Source organism: Falco peregrinus, chromosome Z, assembly GCF_023634155.1.
Source record: "Falco peregrinus isolate bFalPer1 chromosome Z, bFalPer1.pri, whole genome shotgun sequence".
Lineage (NCBI taxonomy): Eukaryota > Metazoa > Chordata > Aves > Falconiformes > Falconidae > Falco > Falco peregrinus.
In genome coordinates this window covers 57,681,195-57,702,596 of record NC_073739.1, presented here as the reverse complement: position 1 = coordinate 57,702,596, position 21,402 = coordinate 57,681,195, and the positions used below count along the sequence as shown (strand labels likewise).

At 48.8% G+C, this 21,402-nt stretch overlaps 2 protein-coding genes across 2 annotated transcripts; one reads left to right on the top strand and one right to left on the bottom strand.

The window, feature by feature from the left end:
* Positions 1–319: 319 nt before the first annotated feature.
* Positions 320–7,885, bottom strand: BTF3 (basic transcription factor 3). Its single transcript, XM_055791282.1, has 6 exons — positions 7,725–7,885; positions 7,357–7,425; positions 4,579–4,692; positions 4,182–4,383; positions 1,090–1,146; positions 320–599 (listed from the first exon to the last, which is right to left on the bottom strand). Exons 2-6 carry the CDS (start codon positions 7,423–7,425, stop codon positions 553–555), a joined length of 489 nt encoding a protein of 162 aa, XP_055647257.1. The 5' UTR covers positions 7,725–7,885; the 3' UTR covers positions 320–552.
* A 9,751-nt stretch (positions 7,886–17,636) lies between these two features.
* FOXD1 (forkhead box D1) lies at positions 17,637–19,911 on the top strand. Its single transcript, XM_055791240.1, has one exon. It carries the CDS (start codon positions 18,122–18,124, stop codon positions 19,385–19,387), a length of 1,266 nt encoding a protein of 421 aa, XP_055647215.1. The 5' UTR covers positions 17,637–18,121; the 3' UTR covers positions 19,388–19,911.
* Positions 19,912–21,402: the final 1,491 nt, after the last annotated feature.

Here is a 21,402-nt window from a genome sequence, read left to right as displayed (position 1 = left end):
TTCTTAAATTCTGTACATACAAAGTGACTTAAGAGTCACTTAGCTCTGACCTATGAACACCGGGAATTCACCAATTAAGTCCAAAATGCTCCATTATGCACAGAAAAAAATTTTTAGAAGTTAGTTTTCCAATTCAGCAAGACAGTCTGCAGAAAAGCAAAACCTTTTACAGTTGTTTAATATTTATGGCTATTTTTTTCCTGCTTTTCTGACAAGAAGCCACACAAGTTTCTTTTATATTTTTATTGCATACCAAAGTTCATTAAAGATAGGATTTTGCTTGTGTACAAGTTACTCAAAAAATGTGTCTAGGCAGAGATTTGTTAGCAATCTGATTTATTTCAAAGCATATGTTTATTCTATCAGGCCACAAAAATAGTATTGTGTACAAGCAGTAACTAAGGAGCTGCAGGTTCAAAGGGTTTCCAAATATCACAGATCTTGATTTCTCATCAGGACGTAATAAAATGAAAGCAGTCACAATATAAAATAGCAGCTCCACGTAGCTTTTTCAAGTTTTAACTTTATTCAGAAAGTGACACTTAGTTCAGTTCAGTTTGTCTCATTCTTTGAAGCTTCATCGAAGTTTTCAACAAGATCTAGAAAAAGAAGAATGTTGAAATTAAAGACTCACTTCTGCTTTGCCAAACATTTTGGGTTTGGTTTTCCTTCTTCCCCCCAAAGTTTGACTTCATATGAAGTGCTTACAGCATTAAAAATGTTCAGCTGAATAAAAATATAGACAAAATAACTTTTAAGCGCTTCACAGTTCATTCTTCTGGCTCAATCATTTTATTTTTGGATGATTCATTATAAAGCACAATTCTAAGAGCACTTAACTTCAGTATACCCACACCTGGACAAAGTGATACCAAGAAGGTAGCTTCTTCCCACTCTTTTTGTTGCATATTAAATTATCATCTTAGCCATAGCTAGCTCAAACCAGTAAGTCTCTAGTTTGCCCACGGAAATTCTGTGACAGCAAGTGACTCGTCAATACTCTTACCACCCACGGCCCAATCTCATGCTATACATGTTAACTCTCAGTAAAATTCACTTCCTTTTCTTCTGTTGCATGCTTGTTCTTACCTGGAACTTCATCATCATCATCTTCACCAGTAGCAAGTGGTGCTTTGCCATCCACAGCTGCAAGAGCAAGTAGTTCAAAAGCATCAGTCAAGCTCACCATAGGCACACACACTTCGTGTTTTTTGAAAACATTACCAAAGATTCTGAGCTACACTGCAATGCTTTATCCAGTTCCCCTACTAAATAAAAATCTTCAACTAACCTGGGAAGTTCAGATTTCATTTGTTACTGATAATGCTCAAACAGCCCAGTGGGGAAATGAGAAGATGCATTATATACCAGCTTAACTAGTCACCATCTTGCATCTAGATATACCAGGTGCCTTGTGTGGTAAGTTTTCAGCTGCAAACGCAGGGACGGATTTTACAAATGTCTCTTAAAAGCAGCTTGGTTTGCTGACTACTCTGTGTTTCTCAAGGTTTACATTATCAGATTTTCAGGAAAAGAAAGGATCTAATGTTAGGATCCTAGGCCTTCAAAGAAAATCCAGGTCTAACTGGGAAGCTGCAGCAGACACACATGACTAGAGGTACTTAAAGGTTATTACTGTTCCCTGGCAAAGTCAGAGGAACATGGAACTGGATACACAATTTTACACTAAGGTGGCTGAGGTAACCCTGTGTTCTGGTCCACAGCTCTGCTGACTGAGTAATTTCTTAACTATTCCCATTACATTTGCCAGAGCTAGTCAGACTTAACCATATCCCCTGTAGCAGAACAACGAGCATCTGTTGAACTGCAGCAGTGTAACGCTAAGAATAGGTATCTCAGGTCCCTGGGTGCCTGTGCCACTACTTCTACTGCTATTCTCAGCAGTACTAGCAAGGGTAAGCTGTGTCATACTCTCTTATCATCTCAGTTTTATCCTAATTAATCCTTCCCAGTTTTCAACAAAAGCATGAGGGAAGAGGTGGGTTCATACTAGATCTGTATCCTGATTTCTAGAGAATGTAAACAGGTAACTGCACAGAGTTTGGTCTGGAAGGGCCTGGGACAAGGTCACCACTAACCCTTCCTTTTGTTTTTTAGCAGCAGAAAGCTACTCCAGCTTACGTGCATCTTAGCGTCAAATACATTTTAAAAGCAAATCATGTTACTTCTTCCTAAAATGTCTGCATTCTCTCTCATCACCAAGACCACACCAAGTTTACTTCAGCACCTGCAGTCATCTCAGACACTTCACTCTTCAAAGTCAGGCTTCCAAATCTAGCAGACAATGCTGAATTGGAAGTTTTGTGCAACCACTCTGGCATCCACCCAAAGTGGAAAGGAATAGTCACTTGCTAGGTCATACAAAGCAAGGACTTTAAACAAGCTTCCCTAATATTAAAACTGCACAATTCAGCTTACTCAGTACACACCAGCCTTGTTATGAGAAGACAGATCTTTGGGGATCCTTTTAAATCCTTCAAGGTTTTCTTTCAATCCTACCCAAGGAAGCCACAACGGAAGGACCTCAGCTGCACAGGAAAAGAAGCAGTCTGCCCCACCTCCTGAAGACTACTTCTAGTAGGATTTTTTTTTTTTCCAGTGGAAAGTTGTTAAGAGAGAACTATCATCAACTTTAGGACGGAAAACAGAGGCTATCTTGTTGGCAGCAAAGCACAGGAAGAAAAAATTATAAACGTCAAGTTCAGAGCTACCAGAAGCTGTTCACAGTAAGCTTCTCCCATTTTCTCCGTATTTACATGCTCCAGACCTTGGAAGGAATGTGTTTAAGGTATTTCAGAAAAGTAGGAAGACTGTATATACAGAACACAAGGCATGTTCCCAATGTCAACAAGCCTGTTTTTCAATTCTCACACTGTAGCGGCAGCATTTTTTCCAAACACCATATACTTAGTCCCTCATCTACTTATCCCACACTCTTAGGAAAAACAGAAGTTCACATTCTTTTACTAATTTAAGAATGGAACAGGAAGTCAGTGTATCTAGCTTAATGTTCATGACATTCTCTACACTGTTCTACACATACAGAAATTGTAACATACATACTTACTGCCCTGGTTTCAGGTGGCATAGAGTTAATTTTCTTCTTAGTAGCTGGTGCAGCGCTGTGTTTTGGATTTGGTGAGAGAACAATATTGACAGCACACTGATGTTTTCAGTTGTTGCTGGGTGATGTTTATACTAAATCAAGGACTTTCTGGTTCCTTGGGCCCTGCCAGCCAGAGGGCTGGAGGGGCACGGGGAACTGGGAGGGGACACAGCCAGGACAGGCGACCTGTACTAGCCCAGGAGCTATTCCATACCAGATGACACCATGCTGAGTATATAAGCTGGGGGAAGAAGAAGGAAGGGGGATACACACTTGGCGTTATGGTGTTTGTCTTCCCAAGTAACCGTTATGTGTGATGGAGCCCGGCTTTCCTGGGGATGGCTGAGCACCTGCCTGCCCATGGGAAGTGAATTCCTTGTTTTGCTTTGCTTGGGTGGGTGGCTTTTGCTTTACCTATTAAATTGTTCTTATCTCAATCCTCGAGTTCTACATTCCTTTCCTATTTTCCTCCCCATCCCTCTGGGTGAGGGGGGAGAGAGAAACCGGCTGCGTGGTACTTGGTTACCAGCTAGGGTTAAACCACGACACTTACAAATACCATGTCATTCCTCCTAGCTATCAAAAAGCCCATGCAAGAAACACCTTCACCACACCTTGAGGCAGCAAAGCAGCTGCAAGATGTCTAAGTCACTTTCCCCATTACTTATGTCCCCATTCAAAGTGTTGAAAAAGACATACTTGAAGTTTGTCTTCTTTTAAAACCTGCCTCTTCCACAGTAACCCATCTATCTAGCTTTAACAAATGGGGTATGTCAAAATGTGGTAGCCACACCAAGAACTAAAATATCACAAAATCAAGTCTGGCTTCAGCTTTCTAGTCCTAGACCAGCTGCAAGATATGCTAGCAGATGCCTCTGCTTTATTTGGTTATACTCGTCGTTGGATTTCAACTATAAGGAAGTTTAACAGTTCCATTTCTTTATAAGCATTTTATACGCTTGCAGACAACAACAGTGCACTGAATTTCACTGCTGCTATACAAATAAGCCTTGTGTCAGCTGTTAGCATGAAACGCATTCAAGTTTCAACTTACATTGCTTGGGAAGAGCTTCTGCCAATCTCCTCAGGCTGGTCAGACTGTCAGCTCCGAGCTGGTTTAAGATGCTAGGAAGCATTTCTGTCAGCTGCTTTGTCTCAGCATGACCAGTGATAGTGAAAGTGTTGGCAGCCAGAGATGCCTGAACTTTAGGGTTATTGAAGTGAATGACTGATCCCTGGTTGGTAAACATGTTTACCTGCAAGACAAAGAAACAGTATTTGAAGCAGTTTGGCAAGATTTTTCAACTTACCAGGAAACAGAGGTTCTTAAAGCTCAGAGAAGACCTAATGATAATTTACAGACATGTTTAGGATGTTACTTAACAGGAAACTGATTTAGTCACATTTTCTACTTCTATACAGAAATGTAATTTTTCCTTTGAAGCAATTACCTCTTCAATTCCAGAAATATTGTTGACCCCCAGTTTCTTCAATGAAAACTGAAGTTTCTTGTCATCTGCCGTAGCTGTTCTGTGGACAACCTTCTTCTTTCTGCGGGCAGTACCCTTTCCAAAAAACATTACAAATTAATACTTACATAGTTCTTCACAACCTCTAATCCACAGGGCTGTTCAACTACTCTGCAGTCATTTATAAATCAACTTAAGTTCTACTTCAGTGTTATAGCACACACAACCCCACCCCTCCAACTGCACTGCAGCAGTCTTTCCTTTGCTATAAGGCAAGCTTTACATGCCTGTGAGAAGCGAAAAGTTTCTGGAGGCAACGCACCAGAGAACATTTATTCCACAATTCTTATACAGATTCTGCAGCACCTTAGAAAAAAAGAATTGCTAGTCTACCCTTGCCAGTTATCATAGGCATAAAACTGAAGAATCAGCAGTTTTAGGTATTTCTGAAGCTCATGAATTTTTCCTTAAATCATCCTAAATTGTAGTCAAATTTTGGTAAGTTAGAAGCCATAAAGTTATCCACACATAATTAACAAGAAAAATCAAGAGACTCAATTTTTATTCCAGACATCTCCCATCTGATGGGCATACCTATTTGAAGAATTTTTGAAATTTTGAAGAATTTTGAAAATTTTATTTTCCTAAAGTATTTTATAAGTGTGTTTAAAAAAACACTTCTACATCGTATTCCAGACTATCCCTGTATAGAAAGCAAACAGAGCTCTAGATTTCTCCAGGGAAATCACTGTCCCATATTAGAAGATATCTATACCTACAAAAGAGAGGAAGGTATCATTCTGTATTTCCTTGCACAATCTTAAGACTTCAGTAAATGTTGACATAAGATGTGTAGGAATACATGAAACTAAGCTTTTTGACACACTGTAACTACTAATCTAAGTCCTCCTACCTGAGCTGCCCATCCACCACATGCTAGCAGTAAGCAAACGTGTTGTTGCCTGGCCATATGAATAGCTTCAATATCTTGCTGAGTTAACTGACAGAAGTTAGAAAACTGGCTGGACACTACCACCTTTAAGGCAATCCAGTTAGAAACAATGAGGAACTTTAATGATGAAGTCACATGAAACCAATACTTGGAAGACCGTGACTACCCAGAAATTATGCCACATAAGGCATACATTAAGCCTCTCTGGACAAACAACCTCTCAAGTTTTAGAAACATAGTGTCTTGAACTGAAGGCTATGTAGGAACACGTACCTCCTTTTTACCCGTACTAAACAGATACCAAACTTCAGACAATCCGAGTTTAATTTAAATGAAGAGCAGCTGCTTTCATCCCCCCAGATTTAAGCTTCTAAAGATTACAAGTCTTTACTACGCAAATTCTATCCTGATCATGCCAAGACATGCTGTTCACACCCCTCTACCTCTATGATAGAGGCCTGGGTACAGCAGGCCATCAATGGAATAGCACAGACTCCTCTGCCACTCCTCTAAAAAGGTCTGGAAGAAGAGCCATGATATTTAGCTGTAGCTATACTCTATATAAAATCTCGAATTTCACACAAAGTCCTACAGTAGCCCTCCACCTAAACATCATATTTAGCTTATCTGTAAGAACTGCAGCCTTGCATCATAAAAATCTTGCAGGTGAGGCAATGTGCAAGCTTTCCTCACAAGGAGTGGCTCTTCCCCCTCTGCCTCCTCCACACCAATCTTAACTTACACAGTAACAATGCTACAAAGAATGCCAGTAGTAATTTCTAGTTATAAAACAAGTAAAAAAGTCAGTTTCAGGCACCCAAAGTATTTCACAGGCCAATTTTAAAACAGAATGACAGCACCACCAGCATATTCTAAGCTCTGCTTAATGTCTCTAATGGACATATGTTGACCAGAAAACTGTTAAGAGCTGTAATCTGAATGCATGCTCTTCCATGACAAACATTAAAAGCCTCTACAGTCAATAAAATGCACTGGTAACGTGCAATCATAAATATAAAACAGCAGTTCTCTACTCAACCAGTAAAAAATCACCAAGCCAGTCAATCACTGCATCAACCCTGACTTAAGGCTGCCTAAACCTCCAACTACAAGCAAAAAAAAAAAAAAAAAAAAAATATTCAACACAGGAATCAAGGTTCCTGGAAACTGACTTTCTGAAAGAGTTCTGTTGCATCCTTTGTATTCTAACATACTTTGTGTACACTTCCTCCGGTATATAAAAAAAAACCTAACAAATTCTTGCCTTAAAACTGACATTGTTAATTAAAACGCTTACTACCATACAACGACATTATACGAAATCACACAGCTACACACAGTCAGACATTGTGACAAAATAAAAAGGTCTTCTGAGCACAATGTTAGTATACAATTACACAAGTATGGCAAGTACAGAATTTCCAACTTTGTCCCAAAAGGCAAAAAAACAGACATGGGCATCTCAAAGACTTCTGACTAGAGTCTGGAACAGGACCCTTTACAACCTGTGATGAAAACTATTACTTAAGCTCACCTGCTGTAAGATCTACTCGCTTCAAACCCTACGTGCCTTTTAAAACAGCCTACACAAGAACAGAGGCTGCCAGTCTGCTGAAACGTATTGTAAAAATCTCAAACCGCAAAGGCCGAACCTCCAGCCGCTACATACTGCTTCTACGACACTGTCCAGAGACCCCTGCAGCAGCACAGCCCCCCCGGCGGCTGAGCGCCCCGGGCTGCCCCCACCCCGGTGCTCAGGACCCCTCACGCCGGCAGGCCCGAGAGCAGGGTGAGGAGGCAGCTCCTACCTTGCCCCCGATGCGCACTTGGGCCTGCAGCTTGGCGAGCTTTTCCTGGTTCATGATTGTTTCTTTCATCTGTGGAAGCAAGCAGGGCGCTTATGGAACACGGGTCCGGAGCGCCCGGCGGCGAGGACGGTGGGCCTGAGGGGGTCGGCTGCCACCCCTCAGCACACGGCCCCGCACACACGTCCCCCCGCAGCAGGGCGCCCCAGCCCCGCACAGGGAAGGGGGCTGCTCCCGCGCGGCGCCGCTGAGGCGACACACGGCTCCCCGCAGGCCCCGCCCGTACCCGCCTTGCCTCGCCTTCCCCCCGCCGCCCCCCGCCTCGCAGCCCTCGGCCGCGCAACAGTGGCCCCCCGCCGCCCCCTTCGTACCTTCCCGGTGCGGCAGCGGCGGCGCCGGAGACGAGGGGAGGCGCAAAAGCGGCGGGCTGCGCGCGGGACCGGGCGCAACACGCGGGCCGGAGCGAGATGGCGGCCGGAAGGAAGCCGCCGCGCCCCGCACTGCGCGTGCGCCGCTGCCCGGGCGGTGCCCGCGGGGGGAGGGGAGGGACGAGGCCGCGGGCGGGTACGGGGTCGGTGGGCGGCTCGTCGGCCGGCGAGCGTGAGATGTGCGCAAAATGCGCAAGTATCCGAGAGAGAGAGAGAGAGGAGAGCGGGGGGGGGGCGATGCACAGCGTTCACGCGGCCCGGGCTCCGGGGAGGGGCGCCGTGCGTGCGTCACGCTGCGACGCACCGCGGTAAACTCGCGGAGAAACCAATGGGTGATAAGGCGAAACGGAAAATTAATTGAACCGCGCCTGGCCTGCCCTAATGAGCACACCGAGAGATCCACCCCCGAGCAAAGAGAGCCCCCTGCTAACAAAGCCCCCCCAGCACGTGCGCGGCGGCGAAGAGCGCAGTCCCTCCGAACTGGGACACGCAGGGAAGACCCGGTGACAGCTGTGCCTGAACCTGCCCGAGCACAGCTGTGCGGGGTGTCCAGGCACGCGCTGGGAGGTGCGGGGTTGTGCGGACCCACCGCCCCGCACCGCCCCCTGCGCAGCCGTTGCATGAGCGGGTGTCCCGGCCCCGCGGGTGGGTCCGCTCCCGCGCACCGGGCGAAGGACCCAGAGACAGCAGCAGCGGCCGGCCCCGCCGCCCCCCCCGCGAGGGACAACAGCCTCCCGCCCCCGCCGCACCCCCCTCCCCTTCCCCGGCCCGCCCCCGGCTCTCTCTGCCGCGGACGGGTGCGTCCCCGATCTGGCGTTATCGTTATCTATTTAACTCTTGTTCTCTTCCTAGAAAACACGTAAGCGTTGTGCTTTCCTTCTGGCTTGTGGCACGCAAACCTCCGCCCGCTCCGCCCCATGGTTTCCCCTCCCCGCTCAGCCCCCTGGTAACCTGCCCCGCACGGCGCCGCGATGTGCGCTGCCCGGCCGCCCCCCTCAGCCACGCCGCTGGGGCTTTCTCTTTACTTTCCGCAAGGCTACGTGTCACACTGCCCAAGCGGCCGCTCTTCGCTCCTTTTGCTCTCCTTGCACCTCGGGTGTCGGGTGCGTTCCGCTGTGCCTTTCCGTCCCTTTTGATGTCACCAGGCACACGCGTGCAGCTGTGCTTTGTGCTGGCCGTCGAGCGCACTCTGCTTGTGCTCCCTGAGCTTTTCCCCTGTAGCGGTATTTTCCATCACTGAGGCCTTAACGTGCCCTTCTCCTGTACTGTGTTCCCTGAACCCCATCCTAAGAACCAAATGCCCATCCCCAAGCTCCTAACCCAAGCACCTGCTTCTGCATTTCCGTATCCATAAACCCTGATCCTCAGCCCGTGTTCCTCAGGGCAGACAGGATTCACAGTCTTCAATGTCGGTCCTCCACAGGTGTACGCATGTGTTCCAGTTTGCTCTCTCCAAGAGCCTGGTGGGACTAATCGCATGGTGATCAGGAACTTGCACACCTGGCTCCAGCAGCTGTTCTCGACGTACCAAAAGCTCAGCAGCCTTTGCAGGGTCTGGGCCTGTGCTGCACAGCAAGGCGTAGGAGCAGATTTACCAGGGAAGAAATCTGGTGCTCCCATAAGTGCTGCACGTGCTCAGAGAGTGATGCAAGAGGGAAGCTTGTGTTGCTCTGTGATTCTGCCCCCATCGCCACCGTAACCAAACCCAATGAGCTTCCTGGCATCGGTGGTAATACTGCTGGCTTTGCCATCTCATCTTGTATTTTAATGCCTTTTAAAACAGTTCTTCTCTGGAGTATTCTCAATAAACGATTCCCTTTGTTCTTGTTTCTGTAAGACTATGTTAATAATTTATCCTTCTTTATTGATTAATGTTAAGGCTCCCATGTCAGTAATCCCCAGAGCCAAGGCTATGCCAAGGCAGTGCTTTTCGTGTGTGTGTAAATTTTATTTGCTCTTATAACTTTTCACTACACTGGAGCTGAGTGTTAATTTGTGCAAAAACTTCATTCGCTTTTAAACTGAGACATTTGTAATTAGTGAAAATGAATGATAAACCGGAAAGTACTCCATCTGGTGGTGATAAAAGGTCTCAGGGAAGTGATGGTTCAAAAGGGGCTGCTGAGGAGCAACCTGTGCCTCTCAGCAGACTAATATCCGAGCTGAAAATTAGAGGATGATCAAATAGCTATGAAGGATGGTGAGGGGATCTGCAGAAATTTGGTCCAGCATATCTGTAAAATTGAACAGTAAATCAGTTTGCTCAGAAAAGAGGGAGGGGGGCGGGAGTAGGGGGTGGGGTGGCCAATGTTACTGTACCTGAGGTAGCAAACCCAGTATCTAATTCAGAAGGAAAGAAACAAAAGAGATCCGGGTAAGGGGGGATTTGGGAGGACACTTTGTTCCAAACTAAAAAGAAAGCATAAAAATCTATTGCAAGATGCAATTGGCAATGTACCTGCAGCAGAGGGGAACAGAGCCAAGATGAGAAGGAAAAAAAACCCCAAACCCAAACCAAAACAACTGAATCACTGTTGGAAGTAAAAGCAATAAATACTTCAGCTTCAGAATTATCACAGTCTTCCATCAATATATAAGAAAGATTTCAGAATTACTAGGCCAATTGATGATTACAAACATGCAAAATGTTTTAATAGGCTGAAATACTGAAGTGAAAATGAGTCACAGAAAGATTATTCCAAGATAGAAGCTGTAGAAAGTGTTGTCCCAGCTGTCAGCCTGGGATTAACTGTGCTGAAGGTATGCTTTCATACTCCCTCATCTGAGATTTCGAAGACAAATTATGCTGAAAACCACATCACTGACTTGTATCAGGAATCAACCCAAAGCAGTTCAAGAACTGCAGTTCAAGGGACTCTGTAAGATTTGTTTACATTTCCTGGAACAAATAGCAGACCTTCAAAAAACAAACTTTGCATCAGAGAAAAAGTATTTCAGAATGCTAAAATAGTATTGGCTTGTTTCCTCCAGTCCTTTTCGTGTAATTGCATAATGGGAAACATAAACCTAAACCTGGATTTAGTTGTAGCTGAAGAACTTCTGTTGAGAAATCAAACAGATCCAAAGCCACTGGAACAGAGTCTGAGCTCAATAAACATCTTTTCAGTTCTGAAAAAGGGTGAAAGTTAGGATCTCAAAACTATCACAGAATACACATTGCTAAAGCAAAGTTCCTTAGCTGCACAGAAGCAGCATAGAGTGAAAGAAGACCATTAAACTGGTTACTCAGGAAAATAGTCTCTAAATTATGTGGAAGTTTAAAAGCAGAGGAATGATAATATTTGCTGTCAAAATGCCAGTGGAAAAGTGCTCCTGAAAGACATGATGCATGCTGTGCAAGTAATAACAGGGTATGTTGAGAAGAGGTGTTAAGTTAGTGTTGTATTCAGGAGACAAATCACAGATCATAAACATAAGTCATCAGGTTAAAGTGCAGTAATATTTTTCCTGATTGCCAGTGACCACAAAGAATGCTATGTATTTTCAGGCAGTGAAGGAAATCTGTCTGATATTAAAAATTTCATTAGGAAACATTTGTTAAAAAGAATGCCGTATTCAGCATCAGGACATGAGGTGGAAAGTACTAAGTTATTTGGACAAATACACATATACGTTAGTAATTTAATGGAGGAAAGTAGCAACATCATGGGGTACAGGAGCAAAAGGGTTGTGAGAGATACCAGTGGAAAAGAAAACATCTCTGAAAGCCTAGACAGAAGAGTCACTGAAGAGCTCTTAACTTTTTAAGAAATCTAAATGTATAAACACTGGATGGGAGCCCAGGAAAAATGAACTTAAGTGCAATGCTGTTTTCATCTCACATATTACAGTGTTGTACCGCATACTGGTGAGTTGTATAGGGTAATCCGTAATAGACTTCTGTGTCAAGGAAGAGACCATGCTACTCAGCAAACTGTCTTTTTCTCACCATGCCTGTAACCCTTATACTCAGCAACCCAAAATACCTGGGCTCCAAGCCACATCACAAGCCTTTCATGAGCTGTGGGATGCCTCTCTCTGTTTGTAACACCCCGCAGAGGCTGACGAGAGAGTAGTCAGAGCAGTGCTACATGAAGAATCAGTCCCCTGCCTTCACTGAATGTGGTTCAAACAGGCATTGCCAGATATTTGGGAGTACATGTTAATCAGACGGATGAAGGCTCGCCAGGAAAGGCTTTTGTGTTAGTCTTCATTAACAATTAAGGTCTTGCTAGAGAATAGGTAAAAGTCAGAAGTCACCACATTCCTCATTGGCTGTGTGTGAAAAATATGGTACCTAAAAATTACATGCAGATGTCAGAGAAACAAACAGATTATTCCTGAAGACATAGACATCCCATACACAGAATTCAAGAGCCAGGATCACAGAAATGTTTTCACCCCTGCTAAGACAATTAGTTACAAGTCAGAAACGTTAAAGACATGACTCAAAATCGGCATAGCTCCACCTGAGGATAGCACACGTAGGCCAGGATGAATCAGGACTAAATTTTTGCCACTTTAGATGTGTAGCTGTCAGTGTGCCACCTTTGACGAGTGTCTCGGTGGCTGTGAAGGTGTGATGCATTATGGATTTTGCCTTTGGCTTTTTAGGCTTGCTGGTCCAGCATGGTGCACAGCAGGAAGTGAGTACAGGTGACAGCAGGTGGGGAAGCTGGACATGGAAGGGCCTTCCCCCTTCTGCAGCAGGTAGCTGCTACTTCTGCTCAAGCCCTGGCAGGAGCCCACCACCCACTTAATTTTAGATGGAAAAATCAATCTTCTCTGTCTTTGATCACAGTATAGTTTATCCCCAAGGATTTCTAAGTGAACAAAGAGCGCACCTGTCAATACTCACTGCATTTATGAATGGGTTCATACTCCTTCGGGGCTTACTTGCATTGCCACAGAATTAAATGGAAAGTATCTGAAGTATCTGAGACATTAATTATGGGATCTCGCTCCTAATTTGCAAGAAGTTTGTCTACAACGAAGAATTCAAGGGTTATATGGCAAATGTTAGAAAGGTTTCCAATAATCAGTGGAGTCATTAAATCAAAAACAAACACAATTTGTTCATATGACAAGTACCCTGCTGTACCAGCACTGAAATCCTGTGCTCCATTTTGAAAATCAGGTATCCTGCATCCCTCCACTAGCATTGGGAATAGACACTGGCATAAAAAAGTAGAAATAATAAGTTGAAATTAAAACTGAAAAAGCAAATCTAGGCATCTCATGCTGTTCTGGAGGATTATTACAATAATAATCAGCCTGAACTGAATGAGAAAAGGTGGAGAGGATGGTGAGGATTGTCAAGGGTACAAGATTACTTCCGTGCTAATCCAGTTATTCTGAAGCAGAACCCCTCAGCCTGAAAAAGAGCTGACCAATGAAAATAATTTTGGTAAGATCTACAGCAGGGAGGGGGTGGTTAACAACAGCAGTTGTTGCTTGCCTTTTCTAGTACAAAAATGAGAGCACATTGGATTAAATGAGCAGGTGACTGGCTTAAAGCAAACAAAAAGAGACGCTTCATACCAGACATGGTTAGAGCTGGGGAACGTTTCACCATAGAACGTGTTCAGCAGTGTAAATATACGTGATTTCAAAAAGTGACTGGGCAAATTCGCAGAAGAAATTCCATCACAGGCTGTTAAATTCCGATGTTATCTCTGGCCTAAAAAAATCCTGAAACCTACATTTCTGGCAGCTAGGAACCAATTTTACACACTTGTCCTGTTCCTGTATTCTTCCCTGAACATCTGGTATTGTCTGATGTTGAAGTGAGCTTACGCTGCCTAGATAGGGCTTGGTCTAAGCTGGTATAAACTCTCCATGTGCTCTGTTAGACAAGAAGTGCAGAAGGGTCCTGAGAACACTTAATCACATTTTATAGAAATTAAAGGCCCAGCCTCTACAGAAGGCTTAAGGGAAGTGTTACCTTCCCCCAAAACTGCACAGCAAGGGAACAGGGAGAGATAAAGCCACAAAAAAGTGGAACTGAAATGGTGGTCACTGTGATACTGGGCAATGGAGATGACAGCTATCACTGCAATGGTCCCTGTCATGGACACCACCTGTTGGAAGGTCATTGCTGGAGGATTTGTGCTTTCTATGACACAAGCAGTTTTGAATCCAGTCCAACCTTTGGCCCAAAGAACTACATGGACAAAAAATATAAATCATTCAAGAAATGGTTCTATTCAATAACAGAAAGTCCAGTTCTGCAGCTAAGACTCAGATCTGATTGTGGGGATGTATGAAGCCATGCCAAAAGATGTGCAGCCTTTGGTGTTGGAGTTTTGCAAAGTGCAGCAGGCCCAGGGAAGGCTCTTCATCCACAGCGTGTGTAGCGGGTGGCCAGGCTCTGCCTTGCTTTCCACTGGCTGCACCTAGCCAAACACTAAACAAATCACCTAGGGGTGCACACCACCTCCAGGCACCTGACCTGTGTGGTGATGAAGGTGGCTCTGGTATCCTTGTGCATGGTCAGGGTCAGCTCCAGAAAATCCAGAGCACCTCAGCCAGTGTACCAGTACGGCTGATTGAAAGTGCCCTAAACAGTACCCTAGGTACTCTTTGATTCTGAATAATGGGCCAGGAAAGGTCTGTAGGTCTATCCCCTGTCCCACGTGGGCTTCTGGGTGCTGGGGCACACGCTCCCCAGTCATAGGGTGTGTGGCCTGGGTGCTGCGTGGGTCACAAGGGACATCGTCCCCCAGAACAAAGGAGATGTTAAGGGGAAGTGATAGATCCATCCAGTTTGGCTCCTGCCCAGTGTCCCTGGACACACAATCTAATTCAGGATGCTCTTGGTCTGGCCACCTCCAGGAGCCAAGAGCTGCCAAAATACCCAACCCTTTTTCATGTTTGGATCTGAGGGATGAGGCTTGCGGGGGAAGCTGCTGTACTCACTGCTTTGCAGGAGCTGCAGATGCCAGAGGCCCAGCCTTGCTGTGGAGGAGGAGCATGGGCTCAGGTCAGGAGCAGGAGCCACCAGAACCACTTGTATGGATTGCCAGCGTGCTTTGGTCCTATGCATGCACCACTCTGACGAAATGTGGGATGTTCTGGACACGCGTGCAGGAATTGCATGTATAACATAATTAAAATTTATAATTAATATTAATAAACCCAAGCAATAAAAAGATAAACCCTACAAGCGTCCCTGTATTTCATGTCTCACTTCTATGCTACCCTGGTTTGAGGTGTGTGTTTTACTACATCACGCACGAGCAGCAGGAAACCAGGGAAGACAGCTCCGAGGTTCCAGGCCCCGGGTGGCCGTTTCGCGGTGGGTGTGTGGCCCGAGGGGGCGGCCCCGCAGCCTTGAGGAGCGCTGCCGGGCTGCAGAGCCCCGGGGCGGGGGTGGGAAAGTGGTGGCGGAAATTCCAGCCTTTCCATGGAGAAGTGTTTCTAAGGTCCCCCCCGAAGCTTTTCCGTAGGGTCTCGGGGTCAGTTCCCGGGCAGGGGGGCCCTGCCCTGCCCCTCCCAGCCCGGGCGCCCTGCCCCAGAACGCGGCGCCCCGCAGCCGGCCGCCCCGCCGCCGCCCCGTGCGCCTTGCCGGTAGGTGGCATCCCCTGTCCGCGCAGCGCACCGCCGGCAGCGGAGCGGCACGCAGCGGGGCGGGAGACCGGGCAAACCCAGGGCCCCGGGAGCACCGAGGTCCGACCTGGGGAAAGGCCGCTGGTGGCTGTGCCGCCACTGCTCGCCTCCCTTCGCTTTTTTCTCTCCCTTTTGTGAAGGCACCTGCCGGGCTGGGACGGGAGCGAGCGGCAGAGGCACAGAAAGTCGCGATCCCCAGGGGCTGCAGTAACACCAAGTTTTGGTTGTCCGCACTGGGGACTGGCTCAGCTACCCCCCAGAAAGCAAGCCCTCCTCAGACTCCACCGCGGCGACGGACGAGGGCTTGCAGTATTGCCCAATTCTGCCAGGAGGGTCCCCAGCCCCGCCCCCCCCGAGGCCACCCTAGCCGGCCACGTCCAGGAGGACACGCGCCCCAGCCGGGGCCCTCCCGGGACGGCGGGACCACCGGGCTCCCGGCGTTTCGGTGCTGCCGACGAGCCGCCGGTATCAGCCTCTCGATGGAACACCAGTGTGCTCTGCGCGGTGTTAGCGGGGAGCGGCGGGCAGGTCCGGCTCCTCCGGTTTGTCGCTACAGCGGTGCTTCCCCATAAAGTTTCAAACCGTTCTTCCTATTGAAGAGCATGTTCTTTTGTTTTTGGGATGGTTTTAAAACGTTCAGGCCGGGAGAAGAGCAAGAATAAAAGGAAGAAAAGGAGAGTAAAAAGGAAGAAATACTCTTTGTGAAGAGGTGAAACCTCTCAGAGAGGAAAAGTCCTCTTTTCTGTCTTCCTTTTAGGAACTTGCCCTGGGACCCCAAAACTAATTGAAAGAGGCGTTTTACTTCCTAAGAACTATAAATCTCGAGCGACGTTATCAGTCTTTCTACAGGAAAAAATAGTAGTCAGCTACTGGGTTTGGGGGTTCTTTTTTCTTCTTTCTCTCTCACACACACACACCCTTTTGTAACTTTTGGTGGTATTCTCCTGCAGGCGCCTTAGTAGTGAACAAAATGTAAATAGGATTATTTGGAAATAGTAGAAAGGATTATGTTGTAAATCCATGGAACTGGGTTTGAAACAGAGTGGCTTGTAGCTTTGCAGTAGGACGATATATCGAAAATGTGCTTCCAGAAAATTGGGGGTGTGGGTTGTTCAAGAAACGAGATTTGAGCAGTAAGGACACTAGGCATCCGTCTGCCCTTCTCACGACGATTTCTGCCGGAGCACGAAGTGCTCTCCTACTCCCAATCGGTTCCTGATCGTGAGTTATCCTGTCAGAACTGGGAGCGATGGGAATTTTCAGTGCTTTTCTTTTTAAGACCGCAATAATTGCATTTATGTCCAAGTTTGGGTTTTTTCCCCTGACAGCCCTCGGGTAATGGGAGTCGCCGCGCCTCTGCTGTTACCGCCTGCATCACCTGAAACGGGGAACGGTGGGATTTAATTAGGAATCAGTCCTTTTTGTCCCTTTCCCGGGGGTGTTGCTCCTACACTTAGAGCACAATTCGCATTTTAAAGGCTGGTGAATTGTTTTCCTTTGCGTACGTAAGAGGTAACGCTAATTCTCTGCTGGTATTTCCCATAATAGAGGGAACTACTTCTCTCCCTTTATAAACAACAGCCTCACAAATAAACTGTGAGATTAGCGGTGTGCTTTGGAGGAAGTTCTTTGAGAGCTTGCGAGGTCGACAAGAGAGAAATTTTATTTCATTCTTAAATGAATTAAACTCGGGGGGGGCGGGGGGGGCAGGTGTCTCTAAAGCATCCAGTGGACAGAACTCTGAAGTTTATTAACTCACCACCTCCCTCTCCGGCCTGATTTCTTCCCCCCCCCCCCCCCCCCCCCCCTCCTCTTTCCTACGGGAATCAAGACCCCGTCCCTGGGGGGCAGCCCGAGAAGACGCCGGACGGCTCCTGGGAAGACGATCCAGCACTTTGGGACAGACTTGCACTTTTTTTTTTTTTTTTTTGTTACCCGGGGAGGGTGTTTTTTTTTGATTTCGCCTCTTTTCAACTAAAGACGGCCCCGCTCGCCCCACGGCCCCTCAGAGCCCTCCTGGCGGGTTGCGGGTGGGGGGCCGGGGAGGGCGGCGAGGCGCCCCGCGGAGGCGGGGGGGGGGGGGCACGGCGCCGCCCGGGGCCGCCGCTCGCCCCTCTGCGCTCTGACGCTGGGAGCCATGTGATGGCCCCCCTCGCTATAAGGAGGGAGGAAGGCCGCCCTCTCTGGGACTCGGCCCCAGCCATTCTGCCGTCTTTCCTAAGGCCCGGCAAGCCGCCCCCTCCGCCCTCCCTCCTCGCCAGCCTCCTCCCCTCTCCTCCTCCCAGGACTAGGCGCACTCCCTCCTGCCCCGCATCCATTAATGTCTGGGGGCTGAGGTGAGGAGAAAGAAGGGGGAACCGACTTCCAGGAGCGGCGGCACAGCCCCCCCGCCCCCCAAACCCCGACCCCAACCCCTTCCAAAAACAAAGACCCCCAAAAGAGGGGAGAAGGAAAAAGAAAGAGAAAGAAATCCTAAAAGCAGCAAAAAATACCCCGAAACAAAACCCGAAACAGCCGCCGCCTCCGAGCGGGCAGCGGGAGCGCTCCCGCAGCTCGGCGGCGGCGCTGGGGGCCGGCGCGGCTCGGAGCGGCCCGCCTGCCCGCGGCGGCGGCGGCGGCGGCGGGGCGGCTCTCCGCGGAGCGGCGCGGGGGCCTGGCGGCGGCGGGGAGGGCGCTCGCCCGCCCGCCGCACCGCGCCGTCCGCCACCGATGCGCTGCCCCGCCGCCGCGCCATGACCCTGAGCTCGGAGATGTCCGAGGCGTCGGCGCTGGCTGAGGAGACCGACATCGATGTGGTGGGCGAGGAGGACGACGAGGAGGACGACGAGGAGCCGCAGCCCCGCCGCCGCCGCCGCTCCTACAACGAGGAGGAGGAGGAGGAGGAGGAGGAGGAGGAAGAGGACGAGGAGGATGTGGGCGACCTCCACGACGACGCCCTGCTGCCGCGGTCGCCCGTGCGCGGCGGAGGCGGCGGCGGCGGCGCTGGGGCGGGCGGCGGGGACGGTGCCGGCGGCTCTCGGCCCCCCTCGCGGGGTGGCCCGCAGAAGGCGGCGGCGGCGGGCGGCGGCGGGGCAGGCGGCAGCGGCGGCGGCAGCGGCGGCGGCGCGGCGGGCGGCGGCGGCGGCAAGAACAGCCTGGTGAAGCCGCCCTACTCCTACATCGCCCTTATCACCATGGCCATCCTGCAGAGCCCCAAGAAGCGGCTGACGCTGAGCGAGATCTGCGAGTTCATCAGCGGGCGCTTCCCCTACTACCGGGAGAAGTTCCCCGCCTGGCAGAACAGCATCCGCCACAACCTCTCCCTCAACGACTGCTTCGTCAAGATCCCCCGGGAGCCCGGCAACCCGGGCAAGGGCAACTACTGGACGCTGGACCCCGAGTCCGCCGACATGTTCGACAACGGGAGCTTCCTGCGCCGCCGAAAGCGCTTCAAGCGGCAGCAGCTCCCGGGGCCCGAGCTGCTGCTGCGCGCCGTGGACCCCGCCGCCTTCCTCCCGCAGCCCCCGCCCCAGCCGCCGCAGCAGCCGCCCTGCGCCTACGGACCCTACGGCTGCGGCTACGGCCTCCAGCTCCAGCCCTACCACCCCCACTCCGCCCTTTTCGCCTTCCACCACCCCTCCCCGCCGCCCCGCCAGCCCCCCGCCGCCCCCGGCGCGGCGCTGCCCCCCGCCGCCGCCGCCGCGCCGCCGGGCCCCTTGCTGCCGGCGGCAGAGCTGGCACGGACGCCCTTCGGCTACCCGCACCCGCTGGGCCCGGCGCTGGCGGCCTCGCTGCACGCCGCCAAGCCTGGCAGCGGCGCGGCGCTGGCCCGCTCGCCCTTCTCCATCGAGAGCATCATCGGGGGGGGGGCCGGCCCCGGCGCGGGGAGCAGCTGCGCCTCGCAGTCGGCCGCAGCGCCGGGGCTAGCCCGCTCGCTGGGGAGCGCCGGGGGCGGCCTGCCCCCCGCCGCCGCCCTGCCAGCCGCCCCCGGCTTCGCGGCCCGGATCTCTAACTGTTAAGGGTTTGGGAGTCTTTCCGAAGGTAGGACCGGGGGTATCCCTTTCGGCGCCGCTCGCATGCCCGGCGGACGGCGCCCAGGAACTGCGGGCTTTGCATGGGGATTTCGTGGTGGGGCTCGGGGAGCATCCGCCGCGGCGGCGGGCCGCCCGGACCTGTGCTGGTGCAGACCCAGGTCTCGGTGCTGCATGGGCAGGCGGTCACGCTGTTGGAAAGTTACTCGTTATCCTTAAAAAGAGAAAAATGGTGATAAATAACGTCTCTAAACAGTTAAAGTTTAGAGATTCTCAGGTCTAGGAGCTTGAAAACGGTAATGTACAGGAAAAAAAAAGGCTTGAGGGAGGACAGCAAAGCAATACTTTTTCATTTTAGTACACTTGTCTCATGTACTTTTATAAAAGAAAAGATTAACATGTTTACACAGAAGAAAGTCAAGATTATCATTTCTTATTTTAACCTGTGTTTTGTATTATAATAGACTTACGGAGTTTTTTATTTTGTACTTTATGCTTATTCTTTACAAGGAATATTGTTAAAAATTACTGGCAAGTATTATTGTACCGTTTTAATGTAAAATTTTTACACGTTTTCAAAAATAAAATTTTTAATTTAAAAAAAAAAGAAAAAGAAAAACCCAAAGACCAAAGGAGCCCAGCCAAACAATTGGCTTTGGATCTTTCCCTCCCTAATACTTCTCCCTTCTTTGGGACATTGATAGTTTTTTCTTCGGGATTAATAGCACAATAGCCAAGGAATTTTATAGTTTCAAATGTTTATGTCTGGATTTGATCGCAAAGAAGATCAGGATATGATCTTTGCAGTCAAACCATTGTTAACCCTAGCAGAGAAAGAAAGAGGGGGTGGGGGTGGGGTTGAAAAGAGTGTGGACAAAATAGGGAATAAATAGAAATAGGTCTGTCTCGTGGGAATAAAGCCCAGTTCTGTAAGGCTCTATCAGGGGACTGATTAAAAAAAACGGTTTAAAACTATTTTTATACTTTTGGTTATGTTCTAAATCACAACTGCATCACAGTTTGGTTTGCAAGAGGCCCAAAGGAAAATACTATTAACAAGGGGCACGTACAGAACTTCAGAGAGATTTGTCCTAGAAACTTATGTTTCTGTGACGATAACAGAGACATATGTTTCTACTTTTCAATACATATAATATAAAATTAGCATTGGAATATCCTCGTGTGATGAGCTGATTGAGTGCAGGAGCTACTGAAGTAAGGATATGTGGAAGTGTACGGAACAAACCGTGGCAGCAACTTTTCTGATTCTGAACTCTCGTCTTAACCCGCGTAAGGTCGATGGATATGTATTCCTTAAACTAAAATTATTTTTTAACCAAAAAGCCCTCCTCAAATACTCGGAGCTTAGGCATGAAAAGAAAATCGCAGGTTTTAAGAGTAGGCGTGTGGCTGCTTGTAGTGGACTAGGAACACGCGTTTTTCAAAACAGGGAGGCGCTTTTCGAGTACGACTGTACTTAGAACAATTTAGTAGATTCAGGGATAAATTATGTGAATTTTAGTCAAAAAGAAAAAAAAGGAGGTATGCCTTTTATTGCTCTTTGGAGTGAGGAAGGGAAGTTTGTGTGGTTACATGCTTTTACGTATCGAAGTACTTCGTTGCTTTGGTTTTAAGTATTCTCGTGGGTAGAAAAGTGGCGCTTTTCTGTTTTGTCTGTAGCAATACAGGGTTAAATTAATGGTTTTCAATAAGCGGAAAGGCTAGACGTAAAACCTCTGCTGGGCTTCATTTACAGTCTGCCAGCTGGAGGGCCAATTTGGGTGCCCGGGGTCCCTTACAGGACCAGGAAGCAGAGTCCCGTTTAATTTCTAAAACCAAAGGGAAAAGATCCCACAGGCATCGTGTACGTACCCCTTGGGGAGAGCGCGTCCCTGTTCACGAGGGACCGGTTAACTCGCTTTCCCCGGGTGAGGTGACCCGCCGGGCCACCGCGCCGGTCCAGCGCCGGGTACCGGGCTCGGCTGTGGCGCCCCTCGGAGACG

Coding starts and splice junctions, on each gene's coding strand:
- FOXD1 (XM_055791240.1), top strand. CDS start 18,122: ATGACCCTGAGCTCGGAGATGTCCGAGGCGTCGGCGCTGGCTGAGGAG.
- BTF3 (XM_055791282.1), bottom strand. CDS start 7,425: ATGAAAGAAACAATCATGAACCAGGAAAAGCTCGCCAAGCTGCAGGCC. Junction 4,384..4,578: donor ATATTTCTGGAATTGAAGAG/GTAATTGCTTCA, acceptor TTTGTCTTGCAG/GTAAACATGTTTACCAACCA. Junction 600..1,089: donor TGATGATGATGAAGTTCCAG/GTAAGAACAAGC, acceptor TTCTTTTTCTAG/ATCTTGTTGAAAACTTCGAT.